Source organism: Sinocyclocheilus anshuiensis, unplaced genomic scaffold (genome assembly GCF_001515605.1).
Source record: "Sinocyclocheilus anshuiensis isolate Anshui unplaced genomic scaffold, SAMN03320099.WGS_v1.1 scaffold478, whole genome shotgun sequence".
Lineage (NCBI taxonomy): Eukaryota > Metazoa > Chordata > Actinopteri > Cypriniformes > Cyprinidae > Sinocyclocheilus > Sinocyclocheilus anshuiensis.
In genome coordinates this window covers 872414-891474 of record NW_015542376.1, presented here as the reverse complement: position 1 = coordinate 891474, position 19061 = coordinate 872414, and the positions used below count along the sequence as shown (strand labels likewise).

At 36.9% G+C, this 19061-nt stretch overlaps 1 protein-coding gene across 1 annotated transcript in view; it reads left to right on the top strand.

Moving 5' to 3' along the window:
- The first annotated feature begins 7898 nt into the window (after positions 1–7898).
- The window catches only part of LOC107692290 (matrix metalloproteinase-17-like), an 84304-nt gene continuing 73141 nt past the window's right edge, over positions 7899–19061 (top strand). The window contains exon 1 of the mRNA XM_016491270.1: positions 7899–8331. Within this exon, the coding sequence (XP_016346756.1) occupies positions 8191–8331 (141 nt within the window). The 5' untranslated portion in view covers positions 7899–8190. The remainder of the gene's footprint in view (positions 8332–19061) is intronic.

Sequence of the window (19061 nt, the reverse complement as noted above, 5' to 3'; positions counted from 1 at the left end):
AGACAGTCTCATAACATTATTCAATGCAATTGTATTTTTTTCAGTGTAAATTATTTAATTTGAGAATGTAGAGATAACAATAATGACATTATTATAAATTAATTTATAGATTAAATGTAAGAATTTGAAATGAAAGATAAAGTATTAATGAGGTTGGGGGGAAATGCCCTCTATAAAGGCAAAAAATGCCCTTGGATTAAATATAAAAATTATGCAGATTTATATGTCACAGCTGATAGAAAACTGATAAGAATATTGCTTCAGAATGAATCATATTTTATGATTTTTTTATTATATATATGTATTAGTGATGTTAAACGATTAATAGCATCCAAAATAAAAGTTTTTGTTTATGTAATATATGTGTGTGTATTTATTATGTATATATAAATACACACACATGCATGTATATATTTAAGAAAAATATGTAACGTTTATATATTGAATATATATATATATGAATTGAATTGAAAGGACAAGAACCAGGGGCTTTAAGATAAGGGTTTTCTCCCTTTAAAACAAAGCACTGGACAAAATGTGAATTGCATAGGAGATGTTGTGCTGAATTAAAGAAGGCATTGGGATGCTCAGAGACAACAGCGGGTGAAAGAATGGCAATACAACTAGAGCAACCTGGGGGTTTTAGTCTCTAACTTTTTAATTTGGGTCAGATGTGAGTTCACAGAGTGAAGGAGACAACATCTTCTGTTGAAAAAGTGTTTCAGTTCTTCCAAGTCAGCATGAAGATTCACAGCCTATTTTGCTTCTCTAATGTGATTTACAGTATTTCATTCATATTTTTTTTTTCCATCAGCAATTGATTAGATTGTGGAAAGTGATCCATATGTGTGGAGGGGAGGAGTTCAAGTGAAAAGGATTGATAATTCCATCCAAAAAATAAAAGTAATTTTAGTTGGAAAATACATAGTAAAATAGGGTTTCAGATTTGTTTGATTGGATAAAAGTATAAATCTATTCATGTAGATATTTTTAAATGTCTGTTTAATAAAAACATGAAGATTCACAGCCTATTTTGCTTCTCTAATGTGATTTACAGTATTTCATGAATATTTTTTTTTCCATCAGCAATTGATTAGATTGTGGAAAGTGATCCATATGTGTGGAGGGGAGGAGTTCAAGTGAAAAGGATTGATGATTCCATCCAAAAAATAAAAGTAATTTTAGTTGGAAAATACATAGTAAAATAGGGTTTCAGATTTGTTTGATTGGATAAAAGTATAAATCTATTCATGTAGATATTTTTAAATGTCTGTTTAATAAAAAGGCGTTTTTGACAAGTGGGTCTCTGGATGAGGTCATGCTGAAGCTAAAAACCAAATTAGTGCAATACTTCAAATCCTTAAAACCTTTTAAAATCACTTTTCTAACCCCTCTGCTTTATGAGGCAAATGATAAAGTATCTCCTGGTAATATAATAAAGAAGCAATTTCTTTGTGAATGTGATGCTTATCTTCTGAATTATTATCTAAAATGATGCCATTTTCTCATTTGTTGACAGTATTGGAATGGGCAGAGTGGCCATATTATTGATCAATGAGACAGGTGGGCTGTCTCTTTAAGTTTCACTGTGGTTCTTTTTTACTTTCATAGGGCAGTTTCGATTTATTTTCTATGCCACAAAACATCCCTTTGTCCTTGAGCTGTTTGCTTTAGCTCTCAATTCTCTCTCTCTCTCTTGCTCCATCTCGACACCCATTCAGCCACAGGAAGAGATTAATTAATGCCCAGCTGACATTTCTGTCTGTTTGTTTGTGTTTTTTACACTGTAATCTTAACCGTTGACAGTGTTGGAATTGGCAGAGTGGTCATATTATTGATCAATGAGGCAGGCGGGCTGTGTCTTTAAGTCTGTAGTTTTCACTGTGGTTCTTTTTTACTTTCATAGGGCAGTTTCGATTTATTTTCTATGCCACAAAACATCCCTTTGTCCTTGAGCTGTTTGCTTTAGCTCTCAATTCTCTCTCTCTCTCTTGCTCCATCTCGACACCCATTCAGCCACAGGAAGAGATTAATTAATGCCCAGCTGACATTTCTGTCTGTTTGTTTGTGTTTTTTAGACTGTAATCTTAACCTGTCCAACGGGAATGCCCATTAGGCTTCTACTGGAGCTGCGGATTTGGCTCTCTGTGCTTCAGGATGAAAATGCTGTGCATGGAAAATATAGAGCAAGACAATGCCGATTAGGCTTTTACTGGAGCTGCGGATTAGGCTCTCTGTGCTTCAGGATGAAAATGCTGTGCATGGAAAATATAGAGCAAACCAAGACGAGCCTATGAAAAAATGTGTAATGTGCTGCAGTCAGAAGCTCAGAATTTGAATTGTATATTAGGATAGATGTATATCTAATATAAGACGGATTACAGACTGTTTCCCTGGGAGCAATGACATTTTAGATTTAAATGAATATGGCTGCTTTGTTGCCTGGTCTAGTTGAATTTCACGTGTAGAAGCAAAAGAATCCACACAACGATTCCTGCTGTTTTTAGTTCTTCTTTTGCGATTCTTTAACTGTCATTCCTTAAGTGCAACTTTTCAGATACTGTACAAGCTTTTGATTTTATCTATGCAATCTTTTTGTCTTACTAGAGAACACAGATTGAACATGGTGCTCTCTCTCCCTTTCTTTTTTCTTTCTTTCTTTCCTCAGCCAAATCAAACTCCAGCCGTGCATAACATTAAGAAACTTTCAGTACAGTTTCAGAAAGGTCTCTACATTTTAAATCCTATGTATAGCTTGCACAAGAACTTAATACTGTCTTTGTTCAGAAGAGAAAACTCTTCCTTTATCTTCCACTGAAGACGTCAGATGATTGACAGTCTGTGCAATTTACACCTGATTGAAAACTAAATGGGATAAATGTAGCAATGGATATATTGTAGTTTTTGTAGTTCCCTGTGTGATTGTTTGTTTATCCAAGCCATTGTTTGCATTGTTATTTTGAATTAATTATTAGCAAGGAAAGGCACCAAGCAGATGGGGCAATTGCTAGTCATTTGTTGCTATGACATTCCTCCATCTCCATCACAAGGCCCATCTCTGTCCAAAGCATTAGTTACTTTTTATAGTCATTAACAAATATTAATCTTTCACATTCACTGATTTAGATGTTTGTTCCTGTACTGGAATTAATATTTATTTATTTAGCAGGAATTACAAACTGGCTGTAGTGCAGACAAATAAAAATTTGACTCTGGGATTTGAAGGAGCATGTAATTGGTTAAACCCACAGTTTTGATGTCTTGTTCATAAATTAAACAACCTGCTACATCTGTTTTTGGATGAGGATCTGCTGACTGACACAGACTGAAAGAAAGGGAGCATGCTGTTCGCTCAGTTTGGCACCCGAGTCAAAATACTGTTGCCTAAAGTCTATTTATTTAGGGTATTGTTGCCTTTTTCAATAACTTTATAAAGTCATGCCGAGAAACCCAGTACTTGCATTCGTGCAGTATTTCCACAAATGGCAATAAAATTGTGTTTAAAAAAACTAATTTGAGAGTCTCTTTGTAGATCTGTATACATGCAATTACATTTTAATAAATAGCGCTTGTTTTGATCGTTAACTATTCGGTGTTTGAATGAATCTGTTGAGCGATCTGATGATTCAATTCAAAAAGACACTTAGTGGTTGCCAGCTACTGATATTGCTACAAAAAAAAAATTTTTGTGAACAGAGTTAAAAGATTCAAGTCACTGGTATGAATCAAAATAACCACTACTACAAGGCGTGCAGGGATCCATTGTTCTCATTATAATGGGGCACAGCTCTTGCTCATTCCTCAGCAGATCTGAATGCAACAGCAAAGTAGTTTTTCATTTGCCTTTTCCTCGGCAAAGTGTACAACAATTATACAATATTTAAGGCGTGACATAGACATGTTACACTGTGTTGCATTGTAAGTACTCCAGATTAGTACAGTTATGATGATCATGCCTTTGAAACGCTGATGTGCTTACCGTGCTGTCTTTTGAAATTTAATTATAATGAGCTTGGGAGAAAAAACAGCTTTGTATTTTAGAGGTACAGACTTTGCAGGCAAAGGAGTTTTACAAAATTATACTCTGTGTAATAAGCTGTCAGTGCACTCCTCTTGAACACTAGTACAATTTGATCATGTTGCTCTTTAAAGACAAAGGTAGTCAAATGTATTCCTGCATTGCTCAATCAACTGACTGGCTGGTCAATTTAATGATTAACTGTAAGGTAATATATTGATTGACTGATTTGTTTAGTCAAGAGTAGCAATACCATTTTTGCATCTGTAATGCCTTTGACTTGCTAGTTGTAGTTTAAAAGATGCTTGATATTGAGTAATATTATTGATTTGACTGCACTGAAATCAGATGAGAACAAAACTTGAACTGAATTGAGCTGGAACTATTGTCTTCTTTAGAGCTGCTTTATAGCCGATTTGAATTAGTTTCATAACAGATGAATTTTGCAACATCGACACTTATTGAACTGAACTGAATTAACATTGAACTGACTTGAGTTGAATGACAACACTTGTCTTCTATAGAGGTGCTTATAACTGAATTGAATTTCTTTCATAATTGATGAACGTTACACACACATTATTATTATTGTGCTTTACAGCAGAATTTGAATTTGTCACATATTTGAAGAAGTTTGCATCATTGGTTTTGTTATTTTTCTATTTATTACTCTGAAGCTGCTTTGAAAAATTCTGTATTGTATAAAGCTCTATGGAAATAAAGGTGAGTTGGCTTCTACAGTGTAAAAAGTGTCAGATATTAAACATTTAGAATTCTAAACTTTACATTCAATCCTCAATCGCATGTATCATGAATGTTGATTAGTTCTTTTCTCATGACAGCAGGCTAAAAGGCTCTCTAGAATTTTAATAATCCTATTAGGCAGTGAAGGCATTGTTGTGGGCTTTCTTTGAAAAGAGAACCTTATTTAACCCATCTATCCATCATCTGTTTAGCTGTGAGATGACTAGACTTTAATGTGAGTTGCTTAATTTAACTTTGACTCATCACATTGACAAAAGGTGGCTTAATGTTGGCCCAGGGCTGTTGCTTGAATTCACAGGGCCCAGGAAATCTTCGGGCCCAAAGAGCCCCCCTTGTCACAGGTCCATGCAACCGTGAACAGCAAAATGTAATTTATTACATGCCTCAGAAAGACAATTAGGTATTCTACATTTAAAATATGCAAAATCAGATATGTCAGACGCTGTTTCTCTCTTTGTAAGCGATATACATGGAAGGAGGCATTCCATTAAAGCTGATGTTAACAGAATTAAGAACGCTAAGTTAACTTTTTTCCCAAAGTGTAAGCTCAGCAGTCTTTTCAAAACATCAAGTCTGAAGCCGGTAATCACTGGGTGCCTGCATAAAGGTAGATTATGTATTTGAATTAGAACCCTTGATAATCTTCATCTGGATTTTTCTTAACAGATGTTTCGTTTTGCGGTGCAACCGTGCAATTGATTAGCCACATGCGAAGGAGAAGCTGTCACACACTTGACACCAGTGATCCTCTGTCCTCCCTATCTCTCTTTTAGTCCTCTTTCCCCGCACCATCTCCATTAATCTTTTTCCACCTTCAAACCACCGTCTCTCTTTATGCATCACGTCCCCACACGCCTGTCTCCGTTACATGGTGTTTTTCAGTCAACAGATCTGCTCCTTCATTACCTGAGGCCAGTGTTTAATATTTCATATGTATTTGCATTACATTTCAGGGTTGTGTCCCTTGAAATGTGCTTTAAGCTTAAAGCCATAACTCTGTAATGTGCAGGCTTGTGATTAAGTGATAAGAGCCCTTACGGTCTGTCAGGTGTGCCGTCCCCTGTGATGCATGTTTTACCCTCAGCTTCATTTAGATTATTGACTCATGGGGAGATTTCTAGCAGCACTGTTCTTTGTACGCAACAAAAAGACAAAATATTTGTACTTTAAACACATACATAGTGTGATATTTAGAGAAGGAGCAAAGCAGTTTTATAACTGAAAGGTCACACTTACATTACAGTATTTGTGTTACTCTGTAAACTGTTGTACTGACTGAATACATCTTGTATTTTATGTACAATTTGATTTTAGATTTTCATTTTCTGCAGAAAGGTTGGTTGCCAGAGTGTTATTAAGGTGGTTGCTTACTAGTTAGGTGCTTACTGGTTGCTTACTTGCCCAGAAGCATTATTTACAGTGGGACATGGCTGATGGCCGCTTCATGAAATTGCTTATAGCAGGGATGTATCTAATACAGAGGATTCAGTTCTTCAGTTTTTATTTCATAAGTATGTGTTATATTGACTGGAAATAGAGCTTGGAATTTGTTGTTGTTAATACTTTGTGTTCATTGCAGGTGTTAAAGGAACAGTTCATACAGAAAAATTAAAATTACTTGCCCTCTTGTCATTCCAATTCTGTATGACTTATTTTTCTGCAGAACACAAAAGAATATATTTTCAAAAAATGTTGATAATCAAATGTTAGTATCAACGTTTTGGTTACCGCTGTAAACAAAAAAAAATCTGACATTTCTCAAAATCCTCTTAATATCCATGTAATACTTGTTTGTGTATTTGAATAAGAGTCACATTTGGTTTACACTCAGATTTCCCTTTGTCAGTTGTGCCACATTTTTGCCAAAGGTGGCCCACTGTTGGTTTGTGATATTTGGGCCATATTCATTATTTACCACATGGGCCACTTTAGGGTCACATTCAGATTACACATTGCCATAAGCACCGCATCTTTGCCTAAAAAGGCCCACATGTGATTTGAGATATTTGGGCCATATTTGCTATTTTACATGTGGCCCACTTTAGGTTCACATCCATTTTGTCCGGGCCATAAGAAGGCCTGCAGTGCCGCATCAATGCCTGAAGTGGCCCACATCCGTTTGCTATCTGGGAGCCATCCATTCTCCAGCTGCTTGTCCTATGTAGGGCCGTGGGTAGAAATGAAGATGTCAAGTTAATTTCAGAATCTTAAAACAGTAAATGAGCACGCTAAATTATTGGCGCGTATGACATAATTAATATTCATGAATTAAGCGTTCGCATTTAGTGACGTCAAAACTAGAACATCTGTGAACCTGTCTCCAAAGTGTCATTTTAATTTAAAATTAATTATTATTTTAATTGATTTGAATTTTAATATGCTTTAAAAGGAAACTTGTAATGTAGCAAAATTAAAAGCGCACAATTCTCAGCTGGAGGACAATGCCCCCGCAGAGATCCCTCCCCCCCTCCTTCCATCTGGGAAGTATATACAAGTTCTCCTCGCGCTTACCGCGCATCAGTTCGACGCTGAGCGCGACACCTCTTCTCTGACAGCACACACACTGATCTCAAATGGCTTCGGATTCTAATATGAGTTTCTTAAGATAAATAGATAAACTGACCTCTCCAGACTGATAGCAGATTTAAAAGTTCCAGCCATCCATTCTCCAGCTGCTTGTCCTATGTAGGGCCGTGGGTAGAAATGAAGATGTCAAGTTAATTTCAGAATCTTAAAACAGTAAATGAGCATGCTAAATTATTGCGTATGACATAATTAATATTCATGAATTAAGCGTTCGCATTTAGTGACGTCAACACTAGAACATCTGTGAACCTGTCTCCAAAGTGTCATTTTAATTTAAAATTAATTATTATTTTAATTGATTGGAATTTTAATATGCTTTAAAAGGAAACTTGTAATGTAGCAAAATTAAAAGCGCACAATTCTCAGCTGGAGGACAATGCCCCCGCAGAGATCCCTCCCCCCCTCCTTCCATCTGGGAAGTATATACAAGTTCTCCTCGCGCTTACCGCGCATCAGTTCGACTGATCTGACAGCACACGCACTGATCTCAAATGGCTTCGGATTTGAACTGAAAGAAGACGTTTGACTTTTGTTTTTTTTTGGGGGGGGAGTGAATGCGTACACGGTTCATCTTTGGTAAATCGTGATGACCACTGTGAATGACATTTCGTTTGGAGACAGAGATCCCTGAGGAAATGAATTGTCCCGTATTGTGTTGTATGTGATGTGTTTCACGTGTTTGCGCACCACAGTGAGGTAGTTTGACTGACACGTGTTCCCACGGACCGTTAAATGCCCGGGATCCGGATCCTTTGGGTGATCTATACGGTGGATGCGGCGGAAAGAAAGGCCGTTCTGTGATCACCGGGAGCGGGGACAGTATGAAGTATCTCAGAAAGTGGAACTGCACCCGGACCATTTGGATTATTTATCCAGAGATGATTCTTTTTCCAGTTCTTTGGTTTTTATCTCAAACTCGGGCGGCCCCGTCTATAACAGCCGAGCAGATGGATATGGGGGTGGTAGGTGCTCTTTCAAGCCTGTCTTCCGAATAATAATTATCGTTTAGGGAAAAGGCGTGAAAGAAAAACCTGTGGCCCGTGGGTAGAGATAATTACACGTATTAGACACGTGTATGAAATCGAAGATATATTCGTACTTGCGCTCCCACGCGTCTGAATCTACACACGTAACGGATTTATTTCATTTATTTCTTCACAGAAGTCAAGTTTCACCCGCGACGAGTCAGAACCAGATCGTGCGTGAGAGTGTTAAAGAAATAGTTCCGCCAAAAATGAAACCATGTCATCGTTTACTCACCATCATTTTGTTCCAAACCTGTATGACTTTCTGTCACACACAGAAGACTGGCGTTCTCGGTCACCATTAATTGCATTTTTCTTTCCATATAATAGAAGTGAATGGTGACTGAGGTTGTTGTTTCCTTTTGTGTACCGCTGAAGAATGTCAGTCAGACTAATCTGGAATAATATGAGGGTGAGTAAATGACAGCAGAATTGGTGAACTATCACTTTAAATATCGAGCCGTTCACTTGTGGGTTATTTTCATATTCGTTACCCGATTATGTGCGAAGTATACCTTACATAAACACCGAATATCTCATTCACACACGCATTCATCAATAAGACCGACGAGAAGCGTCGTGGGTCGTATTTCTGCTAATCGAGTGTCCCGTTTAATTTACGCTGGTGGATGTCGGTAAAGTTGATATGGCCAGATGCTGTAGCCCATTTAAGACGCTATTTTTGTGTTTGTCTGTAATTGGAGCCATAATCAACCTCTTCTCAGGTACTTTTTCCCTCAAACTCACTTTCATTCTGCGCGCGGTTTCAGAGATAATCCTTGACGTGACATTTTCACGCGCAAAGAGCTTTGGAGAGCGCGTGAACCGTGCACATTTTCATTTGAATTTGTCTAGAGAAATGTTTATTTACTAGGATTTTTTGGCTGAGAATTTGTCCATTGCTCAAACTATATTTAAGTTATTATTAAATTATTTATTTGTACATTTCACACTGGCAATTCCTTCAGAAATGTTTAAAATCAGGATAGCGCAAGGAGGCGCAGACAAAATAAATAAATAAAATTGCTTACTCTTTAGTTGCATTCAATCATCCCTTTTTCATGCCTTTACATATTCATCTCTGAAACAGAGGTCATTCACCCATTTAGTTTTTGATGATGCACTTGGCTCAGTTTGTACCCTAGGTAAGAAAAACAGCATTTTTTAACAATAAGGAGTTTTGTGTATGAATGATTAGTCTAGTGCCGTTTTTTCATTTTGTGTGCAGAGAGATTTATTTTTTATTTGTATTTTTTTAAATAAACCAATCAATATTTACTTGCAACTTTACATGACAGATTTGTTTTCCATTTGGAAAAAAAAATTTAAGTATGGCTATGGGTATATACATTTTAAATATAATGGTTTGGAGAATGTGCTATTCAGATGGACTTACCACATTTAGACACACGCATTTTAGACGCTAACTTTTTTTCCTACAAAAATCATGCCTAATAAATTAAAAAAATTAAATCCTTTTTCCCCCTAAAGCTTTAAAATACGTTATGCTTAAAAATCCCAGGTGGTCCATGTCCCCAGACTTTGAATGGGCATGAGTTTGTGTTCTTGCATTCATATAAAAAAAAAAAAAAGTAAAGTGACATGTGGCCAAGTATGGGGAGACCCATACTCGAAATTAGTGCTCTGCATTTATCCCATCCAAAGTGCACACACACCGTGAACACACACCCAGAGCAGTGGGCAGCCATTTTTTGCCATTTTTTTGCAGTTGGGGGTTCGGTGCCTTGCTCAAGGGGCATGTACATTCACACTGTATTCACTCCCCCCACCTACAATCCCTGCCGGTACGAGACTCGAACCCGCAACCTTTGGGTTACGAGTCCGACTCTCTAACCATTAGGCCACGACTTCCCCAAAAATGTATGTGTTTATGTGATATTTATGTGTTTATCACGCTTGGCTATACATCGGCAACAAAAGCATGTAATTTCAGTTAACAAGAGTACTCGAATACTCACTTGTTAAGTTGTTCTGTTCTATATTTGATTTTACTCTTCAAAGATATAGATTTTCCTAATCAGTATCCTTTTATCTTTCATATCCAGTAACTTTCCAAGTATTCATAAAGTACTGTATGTGTATTGATCACTTGTGGTCAGGTTTCCCTTCACTTTAATAACCTCTTGTAGTGGGAACTTTTAGCAGCGTCCAACAGGATTTTCATTTAAACTCTCAAATGACTGGCAGAGAGTTTAAAGGCTCCTTTTTTTTTAATGACCCTCAAAAATCTAATCTTGCACTACTGAGCAGTTGCTCCGTGCATATAATGAGGCTGTTGATATATGTCAGCATGTGACACTGCATGTCACCAAATCTCTGATCATTAAATGTGGCATAGACGCTCTGCAAAGAACAGCTCTCTGTGACAGCAGCTGATAATAACATGACACATACAGAAAGACACTTCTTTCAGATTACATCTCCCATATCTCCTGCAGTGTCCATATGACTGTAGACGACAGTGCCGCTGTTGTTGTTAACTTTGTACCCAGACCTATCATGCTTGAATGAAGACTTACGGAGTCTTGTCCACCTCCAGGGAGACTGGCCATAGTTTTGTGGGCTGTTGGCACAGCAACGCTTGACAGGCGCAAACGATGCTTTTAGAGACCTAAAAGCCACAGGTGATGGCACAGATGGTGGGGTATTGTTGGGCTGGGGTGGACGGATGTTAAGTAAGGGAGTCGTGATGGAGCAGATGGGCATGTGGCATGATGATTGGTTTTAAAACTGTTGCTCATACTGCACAGAATGGGACGAGTCAGCACAATAATGATTACAAACCCCATGCGACACAGTGGATCTCTCTCAGCATCCCTCCCCTTGAACAGTGCAGCTGAAAATGAAAATTCATGTCACATTCACTAATAATTGCGTGGATTATTTTGTATTTGTATGCACAGGAGAACATCTCACAAAAAATCTAAATACACAACAAGTTTGTGAGCACATGTATTATTAGTGAATTTAGAGTATTCTAATATTAGTGAGTTTAGAGTATTCTAAATGAGCGGCCACATGCCCGAGGTTTGTCATTTACATAAAACACACCCAAACAAGCTCCATATAAGTACTTTCCACACAACATTTCCTTTACAGCCTTTCATCGCCTGCCAGACGCACGGCAAGATCCTGTAGCTGTGTGCCATCCTTAAAACCAGTTCAAACACATAAAACGCCTTTAAAACAGACCCAGATTACAGATTATGCAGTTACAGTGGTTTTGTTTTATATATAATATATACAACAAAATTTGTTATTGTTATATATTAAGACCAAACAGAGTATATGTTTTTTGCCTATGTGTGGTGTCAGTTGTTCCCACATTTTCTTGTAAATTTGGAATAAATTGGAAGTGTGGAAGATTTTTGGTGAACCAGGAATTGTGTGTTAAAACATTCATACATTGATTTCACGCACAAATTGAGAATGAGACCCATTGTTTTTACAGGTTAAAAATACTTTATTGTTACAGTTTGTGCAGTTTTTATTTATTAAAATCTGTGAATTTCAATGAACTAAATGCACTACAGTTATGTGTGTGCCAGTTTTCATTACTGTAATGCATTTGGTATTGTCTGTCTTATTTTAGTAATGATTATTTTGATTATTACTTCTCATTGTTTTAATTTCATTATAGTAGTCATGATACAGATTAAAAACTGTATAATAGTTTTTAGAGTTTTGCAATTAAATTCTACCAAAAACAAATTCTACCATGTATAAATACTTTCAAATTTTAATTAAAAAAAATTATCTTATCTTATTAAATGTTTGTTTATATATATATTATATATATATGTATATATATATATAATAGTAATTGGAGGGTAGCATGTTCAATTTCCCTGAAAATAATTTCACAATGCAAAAGGGGGCCTAAAAAAATATTTTATTTTGGGTCGTTTTTTTTTTTTATTTTGGTGGTCAAATGTGACCACCACTTTGTGAGAATAACCAAAGTAGATAAATTCAGTTAGATTCCCTTTTTTAACATGCTGCAAAGGTGTTTTTCTAGCTTTTTTTATTTTGCATTACATTGCATTCTGTTTTAAAATCCTCTGAGTCAAACTAATGTAACGTCTTTAACGAGAGCATCAGCTGGACCCATCAACGGATGAATGCAGCAGCGCATGGCCTCCACTGCCTGCCACCCTCACCCATGCTGTACTTATCATAGTACACACCACATATTAGCTCACAAGCTCCGAGTGGCACATCCTCAACTGAGCCAAAGAGAGAGTCAGCCACCTCTGCGGTCATGAGCCTGTCCATCATTCACGATGTCAATTTGACCAATGTTCTCACTCACTGGCTCTCACTTCTAATTACCCAGAAATACTTCAGCATGAGTGGGGCGGGCCTGCGGTTGACATCCAAAGCGAGGTGGCCGAAAGCCAGTGTAGACCCACCACAGAGTAATCAAGAGAAAGGGATGAGTATGAGAGCACAGCCTTGGAGACTAAAAGGGGCCACAGCATTTAGAGAACTGGTAAATATTAAATCAGTAGCATTTCTCTTTGGCTAATATAGACCTGTCTCTCTGGAATAATGTACTGTGGATTGATTTGCAGCTGCAGTAAATCAGGTGATCTATTTTTCGGGAAAAAACTCCCATTAGTCATACCTGTCTGTCGGAATTGGCTCCATTTTGCATTTCCTTACTGCTTAGACAGATATATAACAATGCAGTGAGTTGTAGTAACTATTCTTGTGCTGGGTGGGCCTGTAGTTTGGTGCATGTCCGACTTTCGGCTGTCGTTCTGGATTCTGGTGACCTCTAGTCCATTGCCAGGCATCTGGGATTTGGGACGAGGAGATTATTTCAGGAACAAGGTCTGTGGAGAGGTGGCAGAGGTGTGGATGAGAATAGATTTGGCACAGTGAGGCAGCAGAGTAATGTGTGTCGAATTATGCACCTGCTAAACCTGCATGCCTATAGTCATATTTTTGAATGTCTATTAGTCTGCTTAATTAGATTCTCTCACGACCTGGAAGTTACGGTGCACAACTTCCAGGATATCAGGTTTAAAGTTTGGGAGTCAAGCGTCACTGTCCAACAACAACACTGATGTATCTTTGTCCCAAGCTATCACACTTGTTTTGATTGTGTCCAGCCCAGAGTGGAGAAAAGCATGGGAGGAATAGAAAAGGATGGAGGCTCATCACTCTCTTCTCACTCCTATATTATAGCCCATTCGAAAGAATCCCTGGATGGTGTTTGTAGATATATAGAGTGTCAGACAGATAGACCTTTAAAGGGCCTCAGATACTGTTTCTCATTGGCACTCAGTGCAGCTCATCTCTCAGAGACAAGTATCTTTTAGGCTTTGTGCTTCTTTCTGAGCCTGTAGCCTATCTAGATGACATGAGCAGCAATCTGGATGCTGGGTCAGGCACATGGTTTGCACTCTTTAATAAGAGCCGTGCCTTGTGTCAGACAAAGTCAAATGGCTTTGGAAAAACTTGTATACATTGTCAATTTGTCCTTACTGACTCTTGCATTTGTACGGGGGAATAGCAACCATTTATATTAACTCACTTTTTGGGAGAAAAAAAGTTGATACACACACATATACTCATATGAACTTAAGAAGTTAAGAACTCATACTTATATACATATAATACTGTGTGTGTGTATATATAATGAAATGTGTGTGTGTGTGTGTACATTCTATATGTGTGTGTATCAATATTACATTTTCAGGCATGAAAAAAAGTATTCAGTAATTCTAATTATAATAAAATAATATGTAATAAATAATATATTCTAATATGCTGATTTGCTCCTCAAAAAATCATGTTTTATTATTATCAGTGTTATAAACAGTTGTGTAATTTATTTCAGCATTCTTTGATGAATAGAACATTGAAAAGAACAGCATTTATCTGAAATAGATAAATTTTTTTGGAAAGAAATTTAAGAAATTACTACTTTTATTCAGCAAGCATGCATTAAATTGATCAAAAGTGACGGTAAAGACATTTACAATGTTTTTTATAATAAAAAAAGCTTTCTATTTGTTTTTTTTGTTTTTTTTTGTTTTTTTTCCTATTTGTGTTTTGTGTAACTTTCTGTTTGTGTGTGTAGTTTTAGCTTTTTTCCAGGCCTGAAAAAAATAGTATTGTAAATTTCTCTAGTGAATTCAAATTTCACTGATAAGGCAAAAATCATGAATAACAGTCATTTGTCAAAAAGTGTGGGAACCCTGAAAATGCAACATATAATAGTTGAAACATACCATTCTATGCTTTTATGGATGACACAATGCATATATATATTGAAGTGTGCTATCATTTTGTTCAACATGTACACTGACAAAAGAAACACCTAAAATAACTAGTGCTCTGTGCACGGTAATGATGTATTTTTGGTATGGGCCCTATGAACATTACCAGCCAGGGTAGTGATTATACTGAAAGCCTCAATGGATAAACCTCAGGAAACACAGTGCCCTGTAATAAGTCAAATGCATGAGGGAATGAAAAGAGCAGAACCCTTCGCCAGCAGCTAGCTCTGAGTACTAATAGATCAAACTGTGTGGTAAAGGAAGTAAGAAGGATGTACTGTAGTTGCACGCAATATTACGTGCTTTCTATTGGATTGCACGGATTTCAGCACTTCAGAACCAATGCTGTTCAAGTCCAAATTACTAAAGAAAACCCTAAATTAACTCCATGTGCACATTTGTTCTTATTTTAGCCCGGGGTACCCCTATCCTCCCCTGGCAGGCTGAGATAAAGGACGTCTTTGCCATGGCTGTCCAAGCAACCGACTGGTTCTTATAATTATGGTGGTTTTGTGTTGGTTTGGCCTACTCTTTCTCAGATTAAAATAACCCACGCCGAAACAGGCAACCACGAAACACCATCAAAAAAAGCCCCAGCAACAATAAAGCTTGTCTTAAATTGCTTGCAGAATTGTTTAAACAGTTGCTGTGAAGTTTGTAAGTGAGGTGTTTTGTTTTTTCATTATTTAACTCAACTGCTATCCCCACCATAAACACATCGGCAAAAGGCCAAGTGATTTTAAAAAGCATCCTGTAGATTTTGGTGGCAACCCCATTATGGCATCTACTAAGTCTGTTAATTTTCCAGGTCTTCAGAGGCACCCAGAAGGTGCTCCTATGGTTTGTCTCATTTGCATTTTTTCAGTTTTTAACGAGGTGACAGAGCAAGTGTGGAGAAGGGTGGAAAAAAAGGCCTTCTCAGATGCAAAGAGTGCCAGAGAAATAATTTTGCGAGAGTGGTTTTTGATGTGTGCCAAAAAAAAAAACTGATTCAAGATGTAAAGTTTAAATGACACCGCTCCTTCCACTTCTGGTCCCTGTGAGAATGGCAGAGAGAAAGAAAGGTATGTCTGAGCCAGTGAAACCTGTAGATTTAGACAGATTCAGGATGCATGACCACACCATGGTCAAATAGATAAAAGGCAGTATAATTAAGGTATTCATTCTCTTTCACCATGAATTGATGACTTGCTACAGCATAGAAATTTTCTGCAGTTAAAAATTAAATTGTTAGATTTAATAAATGAGGCTTTCACTGAAATTACCTCATGAATACACAGAGTTTCATGAAGAAACTGAATAAGGGTGCCGCCACACCATGATTTATTGATTTGAATTGGGATGGTGTGCTGCAAGAACATAGAAAAAAAACGCAAGGGTTTGTGAAAGTGACACTCTCTCATGCAACCCAAAGTTGAGTGTATTCCCATAATGCACCTTTAACAAGTGGAGTTTTTTTTTTTTTTTGATCCTTGATCCTTCATCAGTGTGCCCTTGGCAAGGCTCTTAACCTCAGGGAGCTTTACAGTATTTTAGGATAAAAGCTATAACCGCTTTCCCGCTAAACCTTATTTGAACACAGCCATGTTGAACGCATTCATGTTATATAAAAATGATCACCTTCAAATGTCTTTTGTTATGACCTATTTGTTGAATTTCCTTGAATCCAGTGAGTACAATCTAATGAAAGTGTGGCCAACATAGTTGCGGGAAACCACTTGACATGGCATTTTGATGGAAATCTAACATCTAATACTTTTGAGTGCACAGTGAAGGATTAAATTGCTATAGAGCACAACAGCGACTGACCACCTTTTAAGCGGCCTTGGTTCCGGTTCTGTTTTTTTTATTTTATTTTATTTGTCATTCACTTTCATAAAGATTTAAAAAAAAAAAAAAAAAGACATTCCAATAAAGTATTCTAAACCATGAACTGAACAAACCCACTCCGGGATGAATCACAGCAGTACATATTTTGTTTTACAGAAAGGTATTTAAAGTTTATTAGTAAATATTTCAGAGAGTTAGAGAGTATAGGTAGACTGACGTATCATTTGCAATTAAAACAGTGTGGGAATTCAGCTATCAAACAATGCTGATGAAGTGAACTTTCTCCTATAGCACAATATATTATTTCTTAATCTCGGAGCTCATTTAGGGTCCTTAATTGTCTTAGGTCTCCCAAAAATGATAATTTTGCCATTTATGCATCCTCACATTGTTCTAGACCTGAATGACTTAATTTATTCTGTGGAATACAAAAGATGATGTTTTAAAGAATGTCTCGGCTGTTCTTGTCCATACAAAGTCAGTGGGGACCAAAACAACATTGGAACCCACTGGAAAAAAAAAAGAAATATTTGAAAAGTGAAATATTTGTGTAACAGTGCATTCATGATTTTCATGGCACAATAACTCCAGAAGTGTTAAGAACAGTATGGAACTGTTTGGCCCTTGGTCGACCTTTCCACAGCGTTTGACATGGGGAACGGAGAGGACTGCTGTAGGAGTTCTGCTGAAACTTTGTTGTTTCTGAGTTCAGTGATGAGTCAGTTGTAGATGAGTCAGGACTGCATGCTGGCTTCTTTGCCATTTAGACTGCATATTGCATAACTTGCCCCAGAGATCTTGAAAACAGTAGTGGAATTATGAACTTCAGGCTAGATGGGAAGATCTTCACCATCATAAGGTTTCAAGCAATTTTCAGGTAAACGATCTCAACAAAGATGAGCTGAAAAAAAAGTGTAGAATAAATCTAGCATATGTTCAAAAATATGGCTGACGCCCACATCATCTAGCAACAGCTTTGCCATGATGGTATACTGTACAGATGGAGGAGGTACTGAAGAGACAAGACAGAAACGATTCAGGAGGCATATGTTCATGTCTGCCCCCGCTAGACAATTACACTTGTATTATTTGTCATGAAATTTGCATGTTTCCAAAAAAAAAAAAAAGTAATCCCTACAGAAGCCCACCAATGAATTTAGAGGTAGAATCATTATTGGATATGATTCAGTACCATTAGTAGCCAAGGAAGCAAATTATCACATTCTTCTGTTTGTTTGTTTATCAGGAGCCTCTTGTGGCTGTTCGGAACTTTTTTGGCTACTTGTTTGTCATGTTAATGTATCGCAGTTGCTAAAAAGAGGGCCCTTGGGCATTTTTTTCCTGATAATTTCTTGTCTCACTTGGATTGCTATGATGAGTAGTTGGGTCAATGGGGCTGTCTGGAGAGACAAATAGCAATTTTAAGTGTGCTTTTATGATAATTTCTGTTCTTAGCATCTCAAGGAGATGAAATACAGAACACATAAGCAACAAATAAAAATTACAGTTCACAGCTGCCAAGCTAAGGTGAATATCTTATCTCTTAACAGTGTTGGGAAGTAACAAAGCCAAGTGCACACTAAAAGACTCAGAGTCTTGTTTTCTGTGTTTGTTGATGTGCTTGTTTCCAGTTCTTTGTAATTCAGTGCAAAAACAAAAGCAAAAGCCTTCTTTAGTGTTGTTTGAAGACACATTGTCATGAATAGTCTCCTATTGCTTTGTGCATCAGTTTGTTTGAGGAGCGTTGTGAGCTAGTTAGGAAGAGAATGATCTTGTATCAGATTGGGCAAAAATATGTGTAGTGCAACATGAGTCATCGATATTTTGTTCCATTTTACAAGAAGAAAAAAAAATCAGTAATTTTAAATATGTATATCTGCTGTAGCAAATTAGCTCAAAAGGAAAATGTATATAAATAATTACAATCAGTTTGTCCAGCGAACATTCAGTGTAATTTCATATCAACTCTAAGAAATTATATTTTCGTGGCCATAGAAAATAACTTTTTTACAGTACTAGTGCATTAGAGCATGTAACAAGATCCGATCGTTAAAGGGACATTATCCACAAGCAGTGACAGAATCAGAAACTCATGTAATTTGTGCACAAAAGTTTATTTAACTAAACACTAACACAAACTAGTCTAACAAGCATATTGTAGATAACTTGACTACTTAAATTTGTAAGGGAATTAATTATTATTAATTCATTCAGGTTTTGATAGGACTCGGATCTGAAAATCCGAAGTTCACCTGATTAAACCGATTTCAAATTTGTTATGTTACACTTTAAATCAAGGATCGTCCAGCGAGCCGTGACCTCAGTATATTTTAACAAATTGACTATGTATTCTCCTGGCCACGGATAAATACGTTCTTTGATAATTTGTAAGCTCTTAGAGAGGTAACGTTGATCTTGGCAAAAGTTTTGACCTGGAAATTATATGACACCAAACCAAAGATTCTTTATAAATGAAACATGAATTTTATTGGCTACTCTAGAATACATCAAAACTACGCTAAAACA